General features: G+C 47.6%; 1 protein-coding gene and 1 long non-coding RNA gene across 2 annotated transcripts in view; one reads left to right on the top strand and one right to left on the bottom strand.

Moving 5' to 3' along the window:
• LOC145514596 (uncharacterized) overlaps nucleotides 1-10572 on the bottom strand; it is a 17690-nt gene extending 7118 nt beyond the window's left edge. The window contains exons 1-4 of the long non-coding RNA XR_014060264.1: nucleotides 10457-10572; nucleotides 7456-7620; nucleotides 6467-6579; nucleotides 687-1202 (exon numbers count right to left, since the gene is read on the bottom strand). This is a non-coding gene — a long non-coding RNA (uncharacterized LOC145514596). The remainder of the gene's footprint in view (nucleotides 1-686; nucleotides 1203-6466; nucleotides 6580-7455; nucleotides 7621-10456) is intronic.
• LOC145514564 (putative serine protease 47) lies at nucleotides 10404-22205 on the top strand. The gene is made up of 5 exons (XM_081512619.1): nucleotides 10404-10632; nucleotides 11613-11796; nucleotides 13241-13518; nucleotides 15875-16035; nucleotides 21677-22205. The coding sequence occupies exons 1-5, from the start codon at nucleotides 10434-10436 to the stop codon at nucleotides 22022-22024; spliced, it is 1170 nt and encodes a 389-aa protein (XP_081368745.1). The 5' UTR covers nucleotides 10404-10433; the 3' UTR covers nucleotides 22025-22205.

Below are 22205 nucleotides of genomic sequence, written 5' to 3'. Positions count from 1 at the left end.
GAGGGAGGGCACCTGGAGGCTCTCAACAGAGACAAGAGCAGTTCTCTAGAACTATTCAGGGCTGTGTCATAGTCACTACAGCAGTGGAGAGACCAGCTCCAGGAGGGGCCTCTGATCCAGGTGACAGCTCCAATGGCCCTGCCCCCAGCCCTGTTAGGACCCCCACACACGGGACCAGGTCCAGGTCTGCATTGCACCGTGCACAGGTCTGCTTGTGCTGAGGGGTCTACCTGGAGCCAGGTCTTGCCTCTGGGCCCCATCCCTCAGGGTGTGCACAGCATTGCGGGCTCAGACAGGGTCTAAGGGAGCGGCTGGGACCCAGGGCACAGAGTAGCCTCCAGAGCTCGGAGGAAAGGGAGGCACCAAGCAGAAACTCTGAGCCTGGGTGCTGCCTGGTCCTCTCAGAGGCATCCAGAGGTGAGTGCTGAGGGTAGGGGGAGCTCACCCTGAAGACACCTGTGAGGAAAAGCGACACAGAGAGACACCAACAGAACAGCAAGAAACTACAAAGGGAAAATCCCTGTGCCCTTCTCTTGCTGTAAGGGGGCAGAGCAGTCAGCAATGGAGGTCCCCTCACTAAGAGTCTCCACACAGAGACCTCCCACACACGCACTCGGAGAAATCTCACCCAGAACCGCTCAGAGCATGCCACAGAGACCTCTCTGTGAGACCTCCCAAGCACACACCTCACAGGTGTTCTTTAGGATCTGAGTATCCACCCACTGACAGGTCCTTCATGGTGGGTCTGATGTCAGATACCAAACTGGCAGCACAGGAGAAGGACCAGTGATGGTGCCCAGCCCTGACCCCTGCTCCCAGAAGACATCCAGACATTGTCAGCATTATCCTAAATGGTGTTCTCTGCTTGGGGAAATGCTCATGCCTTCTGTCCTTTGTAACCATTGCCTCTGAACAGAAGAGTCACAGTGTTCCACGTGAAGACCTGCAAAAGTCTTTCCTCCACAGATCTTCATTAGCTTGAGCTCTGTCCCATGGCTTCGAGAATCACAAATTCCAAACATGAGTTAAATGCTGCCAACCTCCAGTGAAAGCGTCTTATTTGTCCCATTTATTCATCTTCCTGTCAGAGGGTGCCAATATCATACTTTTTTCTTTTCTTTTTCTTTTCTTTTCATCATCTGAACTCATGATTCAGCTTTCTTTCCTTTGGAAACAAGGTAAAGGATGGCAGCAAATGGGATCTAGGAATAAAATAAACCATCAGCAAGGTGTGTGGAGTTTCACTCACCTCTCAGGGGGCTGTGCAACTAACACAGCATTTTGTACATAACAGCTTGCGACAGGCCTGGGTTTTATGTTCAGATGAAACAGCCTTAAATTATGTGTAGGCTTTGCGAATGAATCCTATATCTGGCATTATTCCTTATTGGTCCCCTGCAAAAAATACTTACTTTTTCTCAAAATGCGGTAATGCCCTTAAATGATATTATGCATATTTCCAACATATGATATAATCTTAATGTCTAAGTAACATAGCTTAAACTGATTAACTATTTAAGAAGATCCAGTGTTTAAATAACTCTTTTAAAATGTACAATTTCCAAAATTCAAAAGGCTCCATTTTATGTTCATTATAGGGCTAAAAAAGGATACACTGCCTCAAATACTGTGGAATCTTACAAAAGATATAATTTAATCTATGCTTGATATATACACATGGTCTAATAAAATGGCCAGAAGGGACTTCACATCTGAATCGAAAAAAGTTTACAGAAATAATCTGTGCGCATTAACATACACCAAGTGTACAGCAATCATCAAAATCCCACATTGTATATCCAGCCCTTTCCAAAGGGGGACTTCTGATATCACAGACATACTTCTCATTGCTCATACCCAACTAGTTTCCCTGCTTTGTTAAAATCGACTTAATGATAGCTGTCATGCATTTATCATTAAGTCAAATTATCTGCATGATGACCATCTTTCCTCAAAGAGAAGCAGGGTTGATATGAGGGCTCATATGGCCTATTTATTTCGATCAGGTGGCATTAGTGGTAAAGAACCTGCCTGCCAATGCAGGAGACATAAGAGATGTGGGTTCCATCCCTGGGTTGGGAAGATCCCCTGGAGGAAGTTATGGCAACCCACTCCAGTATTCTTGCCTTGAGAAGCCCCGTGAACAGAAGGGAACTATACACAAAAGCTCTCAGTGACCCAGAAAACCACGATGGTGTGGTCACTCACCTAGATTCAGACATCCTGGAGTGTGAAGTCAATTGGGCCTCAGGATGAATTACTATGAATAAAGCAGGTGGAGGTGATGGATTTTCAGCTGAATGATTTAAAACCCTAAAAGATGATGCGGTTAAAGTGTTGCACTCAGTATGCCAGCAAATTTGGAAAATGCACTAGTGGCCACAGGACTGGAAAAAGTCAGTCTTCATTCCAATCCCAAAGAAAGGCAATGCCAAAGATTTTTCAAATTACTGTACAATTGCACTCATTTCACATGCCAGCAAAATATGCTCAAAATCCTGCAAGCTAGGCTTCAGCAGTCCATGAACTGAGAACTTCCAGATGTACAAGCTGGATTTAGAGAAAGCAGAAGAACCAGAGATCACATGGCCAACATCCGTTGGATCATCGAAAAAGCAAGAGAATTTCAGAAAAACATCTACTTTTGCTTCATTGACTACACTAAAGCCTTTGACTGTGTGGATCACAACAAACTGAGGAAAATTCATAAAGAGATGGGAATACCAGACCACCTTACTTGCCTCCTGAGAAACCTGTATGTAAGATAAGAAGCAAGAGTTAGAACTGGACATGAAACAACAGACTGGTTCCAAATTGGGCAAGGTGTACGTCAAGGCTGTATATTGTCACCTTGCTTATTTAACTTATATGCAAAGTACATCAGACAAAATGTTAGGCTGGATGACTCAAAGCTGGAATCAAGATTGCTCGGAAAATATCAATAACCTCAGATATGCAAACGACACCACTTTAATGGCAGAAAGTGAAGAGGAACTAAAGCTCCTCTTAATGAAAGTGAAAGAGGAGAGTGGAAAAGCTAGCTTAAAACTCAACATTCAAAAACAAAGATCATGTCATCTGGTCCTATCACTTCATGGCAAATAGATGGGGGAAAAGTGAATACGGTTCGGATTTCATTTCTTGGGCTCCAAGATCAATGCGAATGGTGACTGAAGCCATGAAATTAAAAGATGCTTGCTCCTTGGAAGAAAAGTTATGACAAATCTAGAGAGTGTATTACAAAGCAGAGACATCATTTTGCTGACAAAGGTCCTTATAGTCAAAGCTATACTTCTTCCAGTAGTCTTCTGCAGATGTGAGAGTTGGACCATAAAGAAGGTTGAATGCCAAAGAATTAATGTTTTAAACTGAGGTGCTGGAGAAGACTCTTGAGAGTCCCCTGGACTGCAAGGAGATCAAACCAGTCAATCCTAAAAGAAATCAACCCTGAATATTCATTGGAAGGATTGGTGCTGAAGCTCCAATACTTTGGCCACCTAATTTGAAGAGCCAACTCATTGGAAAAGACCTTGATGCTAGGAAAGATTGGGGGAAAGAGGAGACGTGGGCAACAGAGGATGAGATGGTTGGATGGCATCACTGACTCAATGGACATGAGTTTGAGCAAACTCAGGGAGACAGTGAAGGACAGGCAGGCCTGGCGTGCTGCAGTCCATGAAGTCGCAAAGAATTAGACAGAATTTAGTGACTGAACAACAGCAATCTCAGAAGATAATATGTTTACAAAGAGGGCAGCTAAAGTTGGCTGAGTGTCCTTTTTATTACACGGAACCCCAAATGCTGTAAAAAGAGAGCTTCCAAACTAGCTGACGAACGGCCACAGATGCTTCCCTCTTTTGTTTGTATGCTCGAATAACAGGTCGATCATTGATCATGGTGAGCAGGGAAGATTTGAGAGAGGGCTTGTAAAAGTCAGTTGTTATTTTGCAAGCCTTTTAAGGTTGCTGTGCTGTGCTTAGGTCGCTCAGTCGTGTTCAGCTCTTTGCCCCCATGAACTGCAGCTCACCACCTTTTTAGTACGGTTCTCCTCTGTCTCTTGGGATTCTTCAGGCACGAATCCTGGAGTGGGTTGCCAAGCCCTCCTCCAGGGAATTCTTCCCAACCCCTGAATATTATCCTAGGATTTTGCTGTTTTGCTTGCTCCATCCTTTTGGGGGCCTCCCCTGGTCCTGCCAACATGTGTACAAGCTGAGAAAGATCTAGCAGTTTGGGGTCAAGGCCCTGACAATGACTCTTAGCTCTTCAAAGAATTTTGGGGGCTCCTTCTTAGGTTTAAAGGATTCTTTGACTAGAGCGCTCAGTTCAGTTTTGACCAAGGAGTAACGAACACCTGAGGGGGCTCACCTGCAACCTCAGGTACAGTTATTTTAAACGATAATTATTAAACACACCCTTTAGATTAGAAAAGTAGTTCAGACAGAGAATTAGTAAAACATGAATGCTGCTGCTGCTGCTGCTGCTAAGTCGCCTCAGTCATATCCAACTCTGTGCTACCCCATTAGACAGTAGCCCACCAGGCTCCACCGTCCCTGGGATTCTCCAGGCAAGAACACTCAAGTGGGTTCCCATACTCAGGTGAAAAAAGACAGGGTAGGGTGGGCAGTAGGATTTAAATCTTTATAGTCTTTTGTTTTAGGTACATTTTGTCTCTTTAATTTTTTATAAACTTATTTTTAATTGGAGAATAAATGCTTTCCAATCTTGTGTTGGTTTCTACAGTTTTACAATGTGAACCAGCCATGAGTGTGTGTATATATATATCTCCACCCCTTCTTGAACCTCCCTCCCTCCCCAACTCATCCCACTTCTCTAGGTTGACAAAGAGCACCAGGTTGAACTCCCTGTGTTATATAGCAACTTCTCACTAGCTAACTATTTTACATATGATAATGCATATGTTTCAATGCATTCATTAGCTTTTTGTACTGAGTCCTTAAATGAAGCTATTTTGGAATCTTGAAACCTTCTATAAGCTTTAACATATCAATTAAAGTAGGCATCTCATTTACCTTGTCCAATTTGGGATTCTATGCTCTCTAGGGTTTTCCTTAAATGAACAATCTTGTCTAACTGGAACACTCCCCACAATGACTACTATAATTCTAGATCAGTATTAGTAAAATTTTGCCATCTTTCTAAATATCTATAGCCTCGAGGTCTACAGTTCTTACATATAAAATATAAAATAAGCAGGTGTGCCAAAAGGTGGCATGCTCAGTGGAGTAAGGCTCCCATTTCCTTAGCTAGCGTTTGTCACCCAAAAACAAGACAAACAAACCTGCGCCATAATGTATCAGCACTACATGAGAGATGCTACTATGACCTGGCCAAAATGAGTCCTGGCTGCACAACCACCAATTCTCGGAGAACCTTGTATCAGGTAAAAGGATAGAACCAGCAAATCTCTAGAAACGGGACTACAAAATGACTCCATCAAAATGGGGAACTATAGCTGCCACCGACAGTTCTGAGCACAGAATCTGGGCTGATACAGATTCCAAACACACGGGGAAATAGAGACTGCATCGTCAGCAGTTCCCAACTTGGAATCTAGCAAACAAAATTAGGGGCTAGGGTTTACCACTCAAAAATAGATTGGCAACCACCAAGAAATGTTACTGTGCACTGGAAATTTGATTTAATAAGCTACAGGTTTGGCCTCAGGCAGAATGATCTGCCAGCCGAGCCTATCTACCCTGAAAAGAAAGCCAACTAGATTAGGGGCACAAATACAAAGAGAATGGAACCCAAACCAAGAGGAGCTTACTAACAACCTCCACGAATGGCAAGAAAGACAGTGAACTCAGAGGATGTGTGGGCACCACAGTTGTTTCTCCTTGTCTCCAAATGTCATCAGAAATTCCCTTGAGATCCCACCGCTGCCACCAGTACATTAAAAAACAAAAGTTGACTAAGTAAATTTGAAGATTTACTTCAAATTTAAAATAAATTGACTCTAGTAAATGATTCATGAAACCAGGCAGCATTTCATTCAGAAGACAGGGAGATACTTCAAGGAGTTACACATCATGGAGGGCTTCTCAGGTAAGGAGGGCAGGACAAGGAGGTAAGTCATCAGCACGGGAACAAGTGTAACTTCAGTGGAGGAAAGGAAGCATTCAGGTGACAATGGCTTCTCATTTGCTAAACTGCAGAATTTTCTATTAGCTGGGTTTGTTGCTGGCCAAAAGGGAAGTCTTCCCTCCCTCCTCCTTGAGTGGTAATGTGGCTGCACTTGTTTGCGAATACAAGGTATATTTCTTCCTATTGGGATCTGTAAATGCCTTCTTCCTGTTGCAGTAATTAAGGATGAATGACAGGGCCTGAGAGCTCCCTCTGTAGACCTTCCAGGCTCCAATTATGAAGGTTTGCTTTTCTTAATTTTCACAGCATGTTTTGTTAGCAGGAGGATTCACAGTGAGGGAGAAAAGGCCAGAAGACTCACCGTTAAGATGGTTCAGAAATTCTTGGGTGAATCCAGGGGAGGCAGAAGGTAGCTGTTGGGTCAGCTGGTGTCCACACTGATCACATGGCTCCATCTGATGGTGTGGCAGCTTCCTGTTGAATAGTTAAAAAAAGGGGGGAGGGGTCATTTCATCCTATCAAAGAAACATGAAACTGAGATGAGCTTCCCTCTGCTAGAAGAATCCTAAGCCTTCACAAAAGAACAAAGAACATGTCTAAAGGATTTGGGAACATCAGAGCCATATTTCCTCAGAGTGGGACTCCCCAGGCTCCCCAATTCTTAGTCCTCAATGCTCTCTCTCAGGGACAAAGCCTCCTCACTACTAGGGAAATTAAATAAATAGTCTTGTTCAGGCTTCAGAGACAAAGCAGATCAGGCCTCTGACCTTGCTTCTAACTTGCCTGGACACTGCCCTGACTGTGAGTGCCCTGATTGTCTATTGTGAGTGCAAGCATTGCAGAACCATAGACAAGATAGGAGACAAGTCTTGAAGTTGTTGAGCCCCCGAGGGACACAGGTCAACCAAGCCCCAGGCCTAACAATATTCCAAGTTTTACATGACAAACAAATAGCATTAACATGAAATTTAGCTGCAATTGCTCACAGATTGATGACGGTATCAGTTTGCATCCTGGGATTATAAACTGGAATCCCAAAGTGCAATATTTGAAGTCTCACTCGGAGCAGATGCATTGCCTGGGAACTTTTCCTAACGGGGACTCCAGATGTGCTATGTCAAGGGACTTCCCAGTACTGTTTAATTCTGGATGTTGGTCAAAATCCAGTTTGGTGATATATCCTCTGCTGTTTCTATTTCTCTTTTCTTGTAACATTAGTATATTGAAAGAAAGCTAGATAATTCTCTAATAAATTTTGTTATTGTTTCTTCATGTATAACAAGTGGCTTATTTTGTTAACAAATTCTTTGAACCTGAGACGAAAGTGAAAACTTTCTGCAAAACACCCACCTTCGTCCTTGTCAGTTCACTGATCCCCAGAGGTCCTGAGAAGTTAGGTTTCCATGGAGCTAGGCTAGTTGAGGGCCTTTCCTGGTACCTTACCAGAAAAAATCCACCTGCCGTGCAGATTGATCCCTGGATCCCTGAGTTCGGTCCCTGGGTGAGGAAGATCCCCTGAAGGAGGAAATGGAAATGCACTCCAGTATTCTTGCCTGGGAAATCCCGTGGACAGAGGAGCCTGGCAGGCTGCAGTCCATGAGGTCTCAAAGAGTCAGACATGACTGAGCACACATACACTGGTTTGTTGAGACCTAGCGATACAGCTGACCAGATTGATACTCAATAGCCCCCACGTCTCCTGGGGCAGTTGGGTTCGGGAACACAAGACTGTGTAGACTTTCACCACCTGGACCCAATGTGGAGTTGTCCTTGCCCATCAGCTGTGCCATAGAATAGCCAGCAAAACCTGGAGCTGTCCAACCGACTCTCAGGGCTTTTTCCTGAGAGAGCACTTGGTTATCTGACCTCTTATCCAGGAAGCACCATGACTTTTGACTGCTGCCTGCTACACCAACAACACACCTCTAAACGTTCTCCTCTGCATGCCATCTGTCCACCAGACCCACCCTTCCAGGGGCCCAAATGCTAGGACCACACAAATGCTGAAGGAGTGCCCACTAGCCTAAGGTGCACACACTCCTCTATCCATACACATGATTTCTGCTGAGAATCCCCAACCTTGATGGGAATTCTTTGACCCACCTGGTAGGAACAATGCAATGATTCAGAATGATGAGGGTCCGTCCACATATATTGCTTATTTAACTTATATGCAGTGTACATCATGCGAAATGCCGGGCTGGATGAAGCACAAGCCGGAATCAAGATTGCCAAGGGAAATATCAATAACCTCAGATATGCAGATGACACCACCCTTATGGCAGAAAGTGAAGAACTAAAGAGCCTCTTGATGAAAGTGAAAGAGGAGAGTGAAAGAGCTGGCTAAAACTCAACATTCAGAAAACTAAAGTCATGGCATCCAGTCCCATTGCTTCATGGCAAATAGATGGGGAAACAATGGATACAGTGAGAGATTTCATTTATTTCGGGCTCCAAAATCACTGCAGATGGTGACTGCAGCCATGAAATTAAAAGACACTTGCTCCTTGGAAGAAAAGCTATGACCAGTCTAGACAGCACATTCAAAAGCAGATACATTGCTTTGTCAACAAAGGTCCATCTAGTCAAAGCTATGCTTTTTCCAGTAGTCATGTATGGATGTGAGAGTTGGACTATAAAGAAAGCTGAGTGCCAAAGCATACCAGCCTCCTCTGTCCATGGGATTCTCAAGGCAAGAATACTGGGCTGGGGCAGCTGGGGGTAAATTGCCATGCCCTCCTCCAGGGGATCGTCACTACCCAAAGTTAGAACTTGCTTCTTTTGTGTCTCCTGCATTGGCAGGTGGGTTCTTCACCACTAGTGTCACCTGGGAAGCCAAGAAACTATTATGCTAAGTGATATAAGTCAGACAAAGACAAGTAATGTATGATTACACTTCTTGTGGAATCTAAAAGATAAATGAACAAACATAACAAAACATAAACAGAGTTATAGACACAAACACGTGCTTACCAGAAGGGAGAGGGATGGAAGGAAGAAAGCAAAAGCTGAGGGAGATTAAGAGGTATAAAGTTCCAGGTTCCCAGAGTTCCGTGGTGGCCAGTGATTAAGAATCTGCCTGCCAATGCAGCAGACGTGTGTTCGCTCCCTGGTCTAGGAAGATAACACATGCTATGGGGTAACTAAGACAGTGCGCCTCAATTACTGAAGCTTCTACGCCCTAGAAAATGTGCTCCACAAGAGAAGCCACCACAATGAGAAGCCTGCCCACCCCAACAAAGAGTACCCCCTGCTGTCCACAACTAGACAAATCCCTTGTGGAGAAACAAAGACCCAGCGCAGCCAAAATGAATAAATAAATAAATGTATTTTTTTGAAGTTCCAATTGCCAATAAATGAGTATGAAATGGGTAAGCAATGTACACTGTGGGGAATATGGTGACATATCGTAACTATACCTATTATTTTGAAATGTGTAGAAATATCCAATCACTATGTTGTGTACCAGCAACTAACAGCATTGTAGGTCAATTATACTTCAAAAACAAGCAAATTCACAGAAAAAGAGATATCAAATTTGTGGTTACGAGAAGCCAAGAATGGGGAGGTAGGAATTATAGCTATAGTCAAAGAAGCAAACTTCCAGTTATAAGATAAATACTAGGAATGTAATACACAACATGATGAATATAATTAACACTGCTCTATATTATACAGGAAACTTGTTAGAGTAATTCCTGACTTGTCATCACTGGGAAACACATTTTTTTTTCCTATTTCTTAAATTTTGTACCTATGCCGCTGCTGCTGCTAAGTCACTTCAGTCATGTCTGACTCTGTGAGACCCCATAGACATCAGCCCACCAGGCTCCTCTGTCCCTGGGATTCTCCAGGCAAGAATACTGGAGTGGGTTGCCATTTCCTTCTCCAAGTCACTATGCTATGCACCTTAAACTTAAAAGATTGAAAAAAAATAAAAGAAAGAAAGAATGGACTTAGGTTAATATTAATGTATCAATATTGGCTCAGTAGTTGTGACAAATGTGCCAGAGTAATACAAAGATCTTATCATTAGGGGAAACAGGGTGAGGGGGAATATTGGAACTCCTTGTATTATCATCGCAGTTTTCCCATACATCTAAAACTATTCTAAAATAAAAGGTTTATTTAAGTATAAATCAATAAGTTTTTAAAACATTTAGTGAAAATCATTGACTTGTCCTTTGTATAAATGAACTTCATGGTTTAAAAATTATGTTGAAGTAGAGTTGTTTATCAAGTTATTGAGAAGATCAGGGTGGGATTGGGGTTGGTCTGGGGCGGGGCCAGAGCAGGGTGGGGTCAGGGTGGGTTCAGTAACCCTGGCAATGGGCAGGGAGGCGGGACTCACCCAAGTGCTTGGCAAGTCTGCGTCTCTTCTGTGGCTGCTGCTGCTGAACGTGGCCACCCCGGAGCTGCGAGGGTCCCCAGCCACGGCCGCCCCTGGCCCAACTGCAGACGAAGGGCGAGCGTTGAGGGGCGGCGCTCGGACTTGGCGAGCGCAGCGGTTGGCCCCGGAAGCTACGGGTTCGTTGGGGCCTCCATTCGGGCCAAGATCCCCTAGGCTACAGGGCCTGAGGGTGGCCGGCTGTGACCAGGGCCTGGGTGTCCTGAGCCAGTAAGTCTCATCGTTTCTTTGCCCTTCCTTCCAACCAGGCAGCCCAGAGATCCCCTCCACACAGGTGGCTCAGGCCCTCCACTCTGAGGCCTCTGGGTGGGAAAAGACCCAGGCCCTTTGTGGGTCTCTGGGAGTGGGGACTAACAGGGTCTGGCCCTGAGGTTGGAGGCTGGGTGGAGGGAAGCACTAGGACTACTGAGTGAATGGGCCTGAGTCCAGGGATCAGGGGTCTCATTCCGCTCACTGAGGCCCTGGGAGCCCAGGCCCTAGAGCAGGATGCCCGGTCTCAGAGGGCCTGGGCAACCCCTGCCCTCCCAGGTGTGAGTCCTAGAACCAGGGCTGTCCTCATTAACCCACTCCTTCTTTTAGAAATGGAGACTCCTGCAGAGTCAAAGAAGGGTGTGACTTGCCCCAGATCACACAGCACAACAGACATCAGCCTGCAAATCTCCCTCCCTAAGACATGGGGTAAAGTGGAGGGAGCACAGGCCCTTACAAGCCATGATCTTGAGAAAGTAATGTTGGCAACTTCTGAGACCTTTAGTTCTTTGATCTACAAGACAAGGCATTGAGGCAGCTAGTTGACGGAAATAAGGTCTGTGATGTGTGCAGCCAGCCCTTGTCAGTCTTGCTCAAGAATGTCCATCTGCCTGGAGATGATCCTGTGAGCTGGTCCCTCCTTGCCCCACCCCACCAGACCCCTGGGTCCTCATCCCCACAGGGCTTTCTCTGTTGTGCTCTGCTCTCCATTCCTCAGTGGCAGCCGGTGAAGGCAGAGTCCTGTCATTTTGGCTAGGCCACTGAACACCTGGCCTTGGTTTCCCATCTATGAAGCAGGGAGGCCTTCCTGGTTGTGACATTTGGGGCGCCAGCAGTGTCTCTATTGTAGGTGGCAGAGGAGTTTCCACAGTGTGTGGGAAATCCAAGGTGATGGGGAGGATCTACGGTGGCCGGGACGTGGAGGCTGGCCAATGGCCGTGGCAGGCCAGCCTGCAGTCCCAGGGCTCGCACGTCTGTGGAGCTGTCCTCATTAACTCCAGCTGGCTCCTTACCACCGCCCACTGCTTTGTCAAGTGAGTCTCCTTCCTAGGCTGCCAGCACAGGCTCTGGCAGGGGAGGGCGATGCAGGGGAAGACGAGAAAAGGAATGATGGTTGTCCCACGTTAGCTCCTCTGGGCTTTCCTCTGGGCACTGTGTGGCCTTCAGAGGTGTTTCACTCCAGCCTTTGGCCTGTGTACCCTCCACCTGGACTGTCCTCCCCGCTCACCTGCCCAGATCCTCCTCATGCTCCGCCCTTGGCCCCTGTATCTGTTCCGCAACACAGGTGTGCCTCAGGAGACTGACAGTGTCCATCCTCACTGCCCTGTGGTGTGGACCCATCTCAGATCACAGCTTCTTCTCAGTGTCCCCTTATTTCCAGGTGTCAAACTCTCGGCAGGGGCCTGGGACCTCATGTGTGACCAGCAGCTGGGCGATTCTTCTTATTTGTCCTGAGAAACTGTGTGCACGGGAGGAGTCATGGTCACTGGCGTGCATGCAGGCAGCCGTGGTGCCAGGCTGCATAAGGGGGAGGTGGGCTCCCTGGGAGCGTGACAAGGCCGCTCAGGAGTCCAATTCACCTAGCCCTGTGGGGCTGGCTCAGTGCCAGGCTTCTGAACAGATGAGGGGTCACCAGGGAGATCAGGCATCATAGCACATGTGTGGGCACTGGAGCTTTGAGAGCTCAGAGTCTATTGGCGCCCACTCTGTGCCATGCTCCGTGCAAGCCCCTTGGTGGCATCAGGGATGGCAAATCCCACCTCACCATGTCTCCATCCTGTCAGAAGAGAAAGCCCAGCATGGATGAGAAGGGCAGAGCAAATGGGGTGGGGGGTTCAGGAGAAGGGCTGTGGAGAGGGAGGGCTTGCTGGAGGGGAAGGGTTGGGTGAGGGGAACATGAGAGAGGGTCTCCAAGTAGATGAGCCATGAAGACAGTCAAGGAGGTGGGAAGTTTCAGCACCTGTGGTGGAGGAACCAGGCAAGGTTCCGTTTCCTGCACCCATTTGCTCATTGATTTAACAAATCTTTTGTCCTTGGAACTAAGTGGAGAAGCAGGCCTTGGGCATGGATAAGTTTAAAGAAAAGGGATGGTTAGCAAGAGTATGGGGCCAGAAGGTAGGTTGTATGGAGTCTCAGGAAGGGTAATGTTAGAGCTGGGACTGAGCCAGAATGCCTGCTGTGTACAATCAAAAGGCCTTCATTTGATGACCCCACCGAGGACCTTTCCAGAACAAGGCAGTGCTTCTGCAATTCTAGTGTGTCATGGAGAAGCCAGCCATATGTCTGAAACTGTAAGTAGGGTATCAGTTAGCCTCAAGAAAGAAGGGCTCCTGAACATTAGAAATGGGGAGACAAAGGCTGTCTGGTGTCATGTGGGGTGGAGGGGTCCAGAGGGGTGTGGGCAGTTAGATGAGGATGCAGGGAAGGAGCTAGTCCCCACTTGGAGATGATGGTGACAGAGCGCCTTTCCTTCTCCAGGGAATCCAAAGCCCCGGAGAATTACCGGGTTCTGTTAGGAAGCACCAGGCTGTACCAGCACACCCCTCAGACCCGGGTGGTATCCGTGAGCCGGATTATCACACACCCAGACTTCGAGAAGTTACATCCCTTCGGGAGTGATATTGCCATGTTGCAGCTGCTCTTTCCTGTGAACTTCACCCCCTACATCATCCCTGCCTGCCTTCCAGTCCCTGGCATGAAGCTCCCCAGTAACTCATCCTGCTGGATAACTGGCTGGGGAATGCTCAACGAGGAAAGTGAGGAAGTATGGGGGAGTTGGGGGCGATGAGAATGGGGAGGAGGAGGAAGGGGAGAAGGACAGAGGAGCAAAGAAGGGAGGTGTGTCTCCACCTGAGGGGTCCCCAGGCAAAAGTCCCCTTGGCCCACAATACTTCATTTCCAGAGGGCTGGACCACTCTAGTTCTAGTTCTGAAAGTGTGTGATTCTAAAGCTTTGGTGTTCCCTAAGTGTAAATCTCTGAAGTCTGGGAATCTTTGACTTTGGAATCAAGAATCTGAGTTCTTGAAGTCTTTCTGGTTTTTGATTCCAAGATTTAAATCAACCATAGATCTGAGATGACTTGATCCAACTCAAAGGTCATGATTGGGCCCGACTCCTTCCAGGTCACTGACAAACTCTCTGATTTCCCAGTGCCACAGGATGCGCTTGGGAAAAGTGGAAAGAAAACTCACATATGACCTCTGACCTCTGAGTCTGCCCGATCAGTTTAGAATGATTACAACTTTAGAGGGTTTCACTCTCCGGACCTCACTTTGGTTTTCTTCCAGCTCAGGTCATCTGTCTAATTTGTAGGCTTATTAGGCAAACTGAGTAACAGGGAAAAATCGTATTTTTTAAGATTGAAAGAAGAGAAAAGTAGACCAAAACTTATGAGCAAAGAGTCTTCACTAAAGAAAGGAGTGTTTACGACTTGGTGAAATGCTTATGATGCCAAATTCGGGAGGGAAAGAATATTTATTTGTAATTATTTGTAGGATCATAATTTGGTATGGTATTCCTCTAAAGAGGTGCTACAGGCATTTTGAATAAACGCTGCTTCATTGGGGGGGTTGTTCCAGCATCCCTGGTCCTTGCCTATTAGTGTGTCAGTTAACACTCAATAATCATAGGACAAACAACTAGGTCCCCAGAATTCTCACACCACACACACATAACACATGTATACCAAACTTCACATGCATACACACACACACACAACAAATGTATACCACATTTCACACACAGACACATACACATGCGTGCACACACACACACACACACACACACACACACACACACACACACAGACTGGTTCCTCCTTGAGGACAGGGACCCTGTCTTTCTTGTTTTAACTTCCCAGGCCGTGCCCTTGGCAGGGCCTGGCACCTGGTAGGTTTCACACTACTACCCCCTGGTCCTTCTTCCCTAGACCTCCAGACTGATCTCAGCTCCCACCTCATATGCTCTATGTTACTCTCCATATAGCTGTCTGAGTATTTGCTTTAAAGCAGGAGTCATGCCAGTTCCCTGCTCATTACCCCTGTGCCTTCTCATTTTTACTTAAAATAAGGTCGAAACTCCCTGCCTTGGCTCTCCGGCCCCATTCCTCTCTCTCATCTCCTACTGCACCCCTCACCCACACCACCCCAGCCAGCAGGCCTCCTTCCTGCCTTGACTATGCCAAGGCCATTCCCACCTCAGGTCTGCACCGTGGCTGTCTCCCTGGACTCATTTGCTTTCCCGCTAACTTTTCATGACTCATTTTTTTACATATGCAACTCAGCTACTCCTCTGAGGAGTTTTACTTGATCATGTGAGCTAAAACAGGCAACCCCCAATAGCACATCTTCCTGTTTTATTTCCTTTATACCACTTATTAGATCTAAAGTAATGCTACTTATTTACTTCACTTACCCTGTCTGCCCAACTAAAATGTTCCCCGGTATCATTAGTTACAAGATACTTAACACAAGGATAGAGGAATAAATGAGTAATTGAATGATGAATAAATGAGTGATTGGATGAGAGGATGGATGGGAGAAGGTGGGAGGATGAGTGGGTGGAAGAGAAGATGGTTGGGCGGGTAGGTGAAAGGATGGTGGGCGGAGAGATGTAGTGAGTGGTCTATTGATGGAGAGGAGAATGGAGAGATGTATCAAAAGATGAGTGTATAGGCAAAGGAATGGAAGGATGAGTGGGTGAATGGGGCATGAGGAAAGCTAGGTAGATGGATGGAGGAACAAGTGGATGGAAAGCAAGGTTAATGATAGACAAAAGGTGAGTGGATGGGATGGTTTGTGAAAGGGTAGATAGGTTGATGGATGGTTGCTAAGCACCAGTGAGTGGCATGTGTTGGAGGGATTTGCCTTTTTCCTTTGTGGAATAGGAGGAGTGTTGTTTGTTGCTATGAAAGAGGTGGAGGGAATAGGATGAGTTTGGAAAAGTTTGAGAAACAGGAGAGGGCTTATTAGACGTTAAGTAGAAGACTGAAACAAGGGTGAACACTCAGCTGTGCAGAGAAAACCCCATGTTGAGGGGCAGTGCTGACCGCTAAGGCAGAGCTCTGTAACTAGGCTACAGCACCCTTCCCTGATTTCCTCCTTATCCTCGCAGCACCTCTGCTTGAACCCTTCCATCTCCAGGAGGGTAAGGTGAGCTTCTTTGAGAACAAGTTCTGTAATATGTTATACGGACTTGCGAAAGGCAAAAACTTCTCTGTGCACGAGGACATGCTGTGTGCTGGGGACTTCTCCACAGGAAAGTCCATCTGCCTAGTAAGTAAGGCCCTTTCTGTTTTCCCCTGCTGTTTTCAGGGCCTCAGTTTCTCTGGGGGAAGGACTGTGTTGCCTCTGCTCTCTTTGTGGAGCCCCCGGGACTTCCCGTTTCCTCCTCTGTGCGTCTTCCTGGGCTCCATCCCTTGGCAGTGTCCCCCAGGCCACCCCCTTCCTAAGCCCCTTGCACATGAAGGCATCTACAGCATCTATTCTTGAGGGATAAATTAAAGTTTTTATTGAAGTGTAACATACATACAAAAGAATATATCCATGCTCTTTTCGTAAGTTGGATGAATTTTCACATAGTGAGGCAACATGTGATCAATACCCCCAGAGGCCCCAATCACACCTCCTTCCTTTCACCAACACCCAATAGAAACCACCGTCTTCACCTTTAACACCTTAGATTAGATTAGATTTATTTCCAGTTGTCAATCTTTCTTGTCTTAACGTCGTATTTGTGAGATTCATCCATACTATTACCTGTAGTTGTACTGTGTTCAGTCTCCTTACTCTATAGGACTCTCCTGTGTGCATTGAATCCTATGATCAGTTACACTTTAATGCGTATCCTAGTACTTTCCAAATTTTTCATTTCATTTCACTTCCAAATGGTTTATCTTCTATTTCACAGAAACCCTTGAGTAGACTTGTTGGATTAAAAGGTATGTGTATATTAAACTTTGGCAGATGTTACCAAACATCTCCAAAGTGGTTCACCATTTCCATTCATTCGAGCAGTGGATGAGAGTTCATGTTCTCACCAGGACTCAGCACTTTCCATCGTTTCTCATTTTAATAACTTACTGTGGTTTGCACTTTTCCAGTGACGAATTAAATGTACTTTCACATATTTATTATCTTTGGACATATTTTTCTATAACGTTTCCTTTCAGGATTTTCCCCCCATCTTATTTTTCTGTTGGTTTGCCTGTCTCTTCCTTTAGGGGCTCTTTGTGTATTTTACATATTCCAGATATCAGTCTACTGCTGGATATTTGTTTTTTGGGGTTTTTGGTTTTGCTTTGTTTGTTTTGTTTTGGCTGTGTTGGCTGGGTGTTAGTTGTGACAGGCAGGCTCTTCATTGCAGCGTGTGGACCTCTCTTTAGTTGCAGCATGCGAGCTTCAGAGTGCATGGGCTCAGCAGTTGCAGCACGTGGACTTAGTTGCCTCGTGGTATGTGGGATCTTAGTTCTCTGACCAGGGATTGAACCTGCATCCTCTGCACTGGAAGGCAGATTCATAACCACTGGACCACCAAGGAAGTCCCACTGTTGGACATTTGATTGTGAAGCTTTTTTTTACCACTCTCTGTGGTGCCTTTTTATAGGTGAGAAAACAAGCCTGGAGAGGGAAAGTGGCTACCCTAAAGTGAGGCACCACGACTTGGGCCCCTGTATTCTGACTCCAAGCCTAACCTGACCTCCACCACATCCCCCTCAGGGCCCAGGCTCCCAAGCTGGCATCATGTGCTGATTCTTCCACAGATGGTGTCGTGGAGTGGAGGGGAAGGGTTAAGAGTTCTGGAGTTAGAGACGCTGCGCTACCATGTGACCTTGGGTGGTCTTGTCACCTTCTGAGCCTGTGTCCTCATTCATAGTGTAGGGTCTTGAGGCCTCTGTCATGGGATTGTTGCAAGGATGGTGTAGTGGGTTGGATAGTGTCTCCTAAATTCGTGTCCTCTAAATCTCAGAACATAACCTTATTTGGAAATAGGTCTTTGCAGATACGATTGTTAAGAATCTCAAGATGAGACCTTGCTGAATTTGAAGTGGGCTCTAAATCCAATGACTTGTTTTCTTATAGAAAGAGGGAGAGACACAGATAGTTGGTTTCAGACTTCTGACTTCCAGAACTGAGATCAATTTCTGTTGTTTTCCAAGTTACCCAGTCTGTGGTAATACGCTTTGGCACACCAGAAAATGCACACAGAAGGGATGAGATGCACCTGGCCCACAGGAAGTCCTCACAGACAGCTGTTTTCATCGCAGCCCAGTGAACTGCTGAGCCAGAGGGGAGAAGCTTGGCCCCTTGCCCTCCTTGTAGGAGGTAGACCCAGGTTTCTTGGTTCCCGGTCCACAGCCAGCGGTATGAACTGTCTGGCTGTCTGGCCTGGCCTGTCCTTCTCACAGAGTCAGCTGCACCTGAAGGTGAAACAAAGGGCTCAGTCCCCTGAGTCCTCATCTGCTGTCACCCTAGACCTCCCTTCCAGCCTCCAGAGGTCATGCCCGCGGAGCTCAGGGCTGGAACCCTTTGTCTCCTTGCCTGCCGGACATCCATAGTGGCCCTTCAGCCCACTCCTCCTCTCGTTTCTTCCCAGGCTGAGGACAGCACTGAGATGGACCCCCAAGAGCCAAGGCATCAGATGACCCCCCTCCTCCCTCTCTGACCCTTTCAGTCACCACAGCCGACCTGAGACACTCCATCTAGACTCATCTTCTGCCACATCACCTGCTGCCACATCTGCCACCCTGAAACCCAGGTCCCTCTTCTCTCCCTGGAAGTACCCCTCCCCCTGCACAGGGCACCCAGAAACGGGTCTGAGGAGAGACAGACCACAGAGGCATTCAGTGCTCAGACTGGGGGGCAGGAGAGCCCTGGTTTCAGTGTTCAATCTGTCATTTACTAGGATTGTGACCTTAGCTAAGTTTCCTCACCCATGAAATGGGATTGCTAACAGCCTCCTCTTAATAAGGTCCCTATAGAAAGTTTAATACTGTGCCTGACATTCAGTAGGTACTTAGCAAGTCTTGGCTTTCAATCTCCTGGCCTGGTCTCTCTCCTTCTACCAGGATTGTACCTGTTCTTCTGGGCCTGTCTTAGACCTGTCCTCTCACCAAAGGTAGAATTCACTGCCCTGGCCCCATCCAACACATATACACACACACACACACACACACACACACACACACACACACACACACACACACACACACACACACACACACTGCCTTGGTTTGCTCTGTCTCTTCAATAGTGCAAACCACAGCTCACTTTCCATGGGATACACTAGTGTTGGGGCTTCCTCTGCCTTCTGAGAGCTCTCCAGGGGGCAGGAGGCTACTGGAGCCCTTCCCATCTCCCTCAGACTGGCCCAGATTCTACCATAATATCAGCAACCACGAGGCTCATCTGCACGAATCCTGGAGGCCTGTGGTAGACAGGGACCAGCCCTTCCCCTGGCCTTGAACAGCTCAGGGTGGGTACACTGTGGGGAGGACCAAGGGCACCCCAGGTGGGGACCCCAGAGGGGAAGATCTGAGGTGATGATGGCACATTCCCAATGTCCAAGAAGCCCCTGGTATGACTTTCTTGATGCTTTGGTGACATCACCTTAAATTAGTAGCTCAGACAACAGAAATGTATTATGTTACATTTCTGGATGTCACAGTCTAAAGTCAATGTGTTGGCCTGGCTGCTTCCTTCTGGAGGCTCTAAGAGAAAATGTTTTCTTGCTTTTTCTATCTTTTTAGAGGTCCTGCATTCCGTGGCTCATGTCCCCTTCCTATGTCACCAAATCACATTGCTCCTCCCTCTGCTCCTGTCATCACATCTCCTCCTCTGACTCTGACCTCCTGCTTCCCTCTTTCCTCTTGAGTACCTTTGTGTTTATGTTGGGTCCAACCAGATAATCCAGGATAATCTTCCTATTTCCTGATCCTCAACTCCATCACAGCTGCAGAGTCCCTTTTGCCACATAAGGTGACATAACCCCAGGTTCTACTGATGAGGATGGCCGTCTTTGAGGGTTACTTTTGGCTAGCCACACCATGTACCCTTCTCTTTCCTTCAAGTCACCCTTCCCCCACCCCTCCCTCTCAGCTGGAGAGCTTGCTTTCTATTTCACTGAGAATGTCAAAGCATTCAAACAGACTAGATACCGTTCGTCTTCCCAGTCCAGCAGGCATCTTCCATCTCTCCTGAGCCTCCTGGTCCATTGTAGCCAGTTCCTCCTGGGGCTCGAGGTGTCCAGAAGCTCCCTTGCTCCGTGTCTTGTCTCCGCTTTCACAGCTCTTGTATAAATGTGCAGTAGCAATCTCCCTCCTGCTACTGCCTAGTTTCTCTGCCTCCTTTCCCCCAAAGACTCCTTCTAACAGCCCTGAATCTAACTCACTCTGCCCAGGAGTGTCCCCAGTACCACCAGAGCCACATGGCCAACGTCCCCAGGAACCTGTCTTGTCAGAGATACCCGTGGCCCCAAGTCCTCCTCTCATTCAGCACTTGAGCAAGTCTCACTGCCATTTCCTGGGCACCAGGACCAGCCAGCTACTCCATTCTGCACCTGGTCCCCTCACCTCCCACCTCTAAATGCTGGAGACCCCAGGGCTCCATGCTTAGCCCTCTGCACAGCCTCCCTGAGACAGGCTCATCTTTGACAGTTCCTGTTGCCTCCTTCAACGTCTTGTCCCCAATCTGACTGTTTCTTACCACCCTGGCCCCTCCCATCCATAATCTCTCACCTTCTCTCCTATAGCTGCCTCCAAACAGGTTCCTTCTCCATACAACATCAGATCACAACACCAGAGTGATCCAGGCGCTAGACATGACCTAGCAGTTCTCCATGGGAGTCAACTCCAACCCCCACCATAAGGCCCTGGGAACCTGAATCCTGTCTACCCCCCTTGCTTCCCACATGTCATTGCTCTTCCTCCCACCCACCTGGCCATCCCTCCTTTCCTCATCTGCACTCACTGCTCCCTCTGCTCCAGCATCAGAATGTTGGGTTGTCCTAATTGGCATCTCAGCTCGGGAAAGCTCCGTGTTTCCACCCTATGAAATGTCCTTCCCTTCCTGTCCTGTCCCTTCCATGCGTTGTTTCCACACATCACATCTGACAGTGGCAGGCTGGTTGCCTTATTTACAATAACTCCATGAAAGAGGAACCTTGACATTTCACCCCTATGCCTGAGGGCAGAAGCTGCCCTGGATGCGGCTTGTTGGACGCGTATGTGGAAGGCAGCAAGCACAGCTATTCTGCTCCTCTCACCCTGCCTCCAAGGATGACACCTTCCCTTTAGGTGAAGAAGTGAGAGGATTTCCACCCAAGTGGTCCTACCCTGACAGCATTTCAGGACTCCAATAACTCCTAGCAGCTTTCAGGGGACTCTCAGCTGCTCCCTGACCAATACAGGCTGCCACCCCAGTATGGGCACTTTCTGAAGATGCTCAACCAAGAATTTGAGAGAAAACTAAAGGACTGACTAAATGAATGAAAAAGGAGGAGAACCTGGGTGGGAATGTGCTGCTGCAGCTCAGAGTTTGTAAGAGCCAGGTCTGCAGCAGCTTCAGCTGGCTAGGTTCCACTCTCAGACCAACCCTCTTGAGCTCAAATCCTGCAGCTGTCTGTCCCTTCTCAGCCTTGGACAGTGCTTTGTCCTGGGCCACCACACCCTCCCTGGGCATAGGATCCATATATTGATGGGTTTAGATCTGTGATTGTTCTGAGGGTCAATCAGGACTTCCTGAAACATAATTCCAGTGCCTGCCTGCATGGCTTAATTGGGCTAATCTGCAGTGGGAAGTTGGTGTTTGGAATTTCACAGAATGAGGCCGGAGGGCAGAGACTCATAAGCCCCACCCTGCTACCTGACCTTCTCAGAACTGGCTCAGTCACCCACCTGAACTCCCACTTCTTTCCTAGGGCGATTCCGGGGGCCCCCTGGTCTGTGACTTCACCAGTTCCTGGGTTCTGATGGGGCTGGCCAGCTGGGGTTTTGACTGCCGACATCCCGTCTACCCCAGCATCTTCACCAACGTCACCTATTTCACCGACTGGATCGATGAGATCCAGAGACTCACACCCCACCCTGAGCCCACCTCTGCTCTTACACCGCTCCCTGAGCCCACGTCCACTCCTCCACAGACCCAGTTTCCACACCAGTCTCTGCAGGCTGCCGCCTCATCCATGTCGGGCACAGCCTTTGTGCCTCCACAGGCCTGGCCCCTGCTGCTGTTCCTGCTTGGTTCCCCGAGGCAAGCCATGTGGTGATCCGCCAAGTCCCTCAGCTGCTGCTCTGGGCCTCAGGCTCCAGCCTCCTTACTGGAACCTCCCCCCTCCCCTCCCCCAGCCCCATCAGCTCTCAGTGGTCCCTTCTTGGCTTTCCTGTCCACCAGCTGCGACCCCCACAATCCAAGCTTGAAAAACCAAATAAAAACAAATGAAAGACTCA

The sequence above is a fragment of the Giraffa tippelskirchi genome, chromosome 1 (assembly GCF_054371585.1).
Source record: "Giraffa tippelskirchi isolate mGirTip1 chromosome 1, T2T-mGirTip1v1.2.pri, whole genome shotgun sequence".
Lineage (NCBI taxonomy): Eukaryota > Metazoa > Chordata > Mammalia > Artiodactyla > Giraffidae > Giraffa > Giraffa tippelskirchi.
Note: the sequence above shows the minus strand (reverse complement) of the source record. Positions and strands in the feature narration are given on the sequence as shown.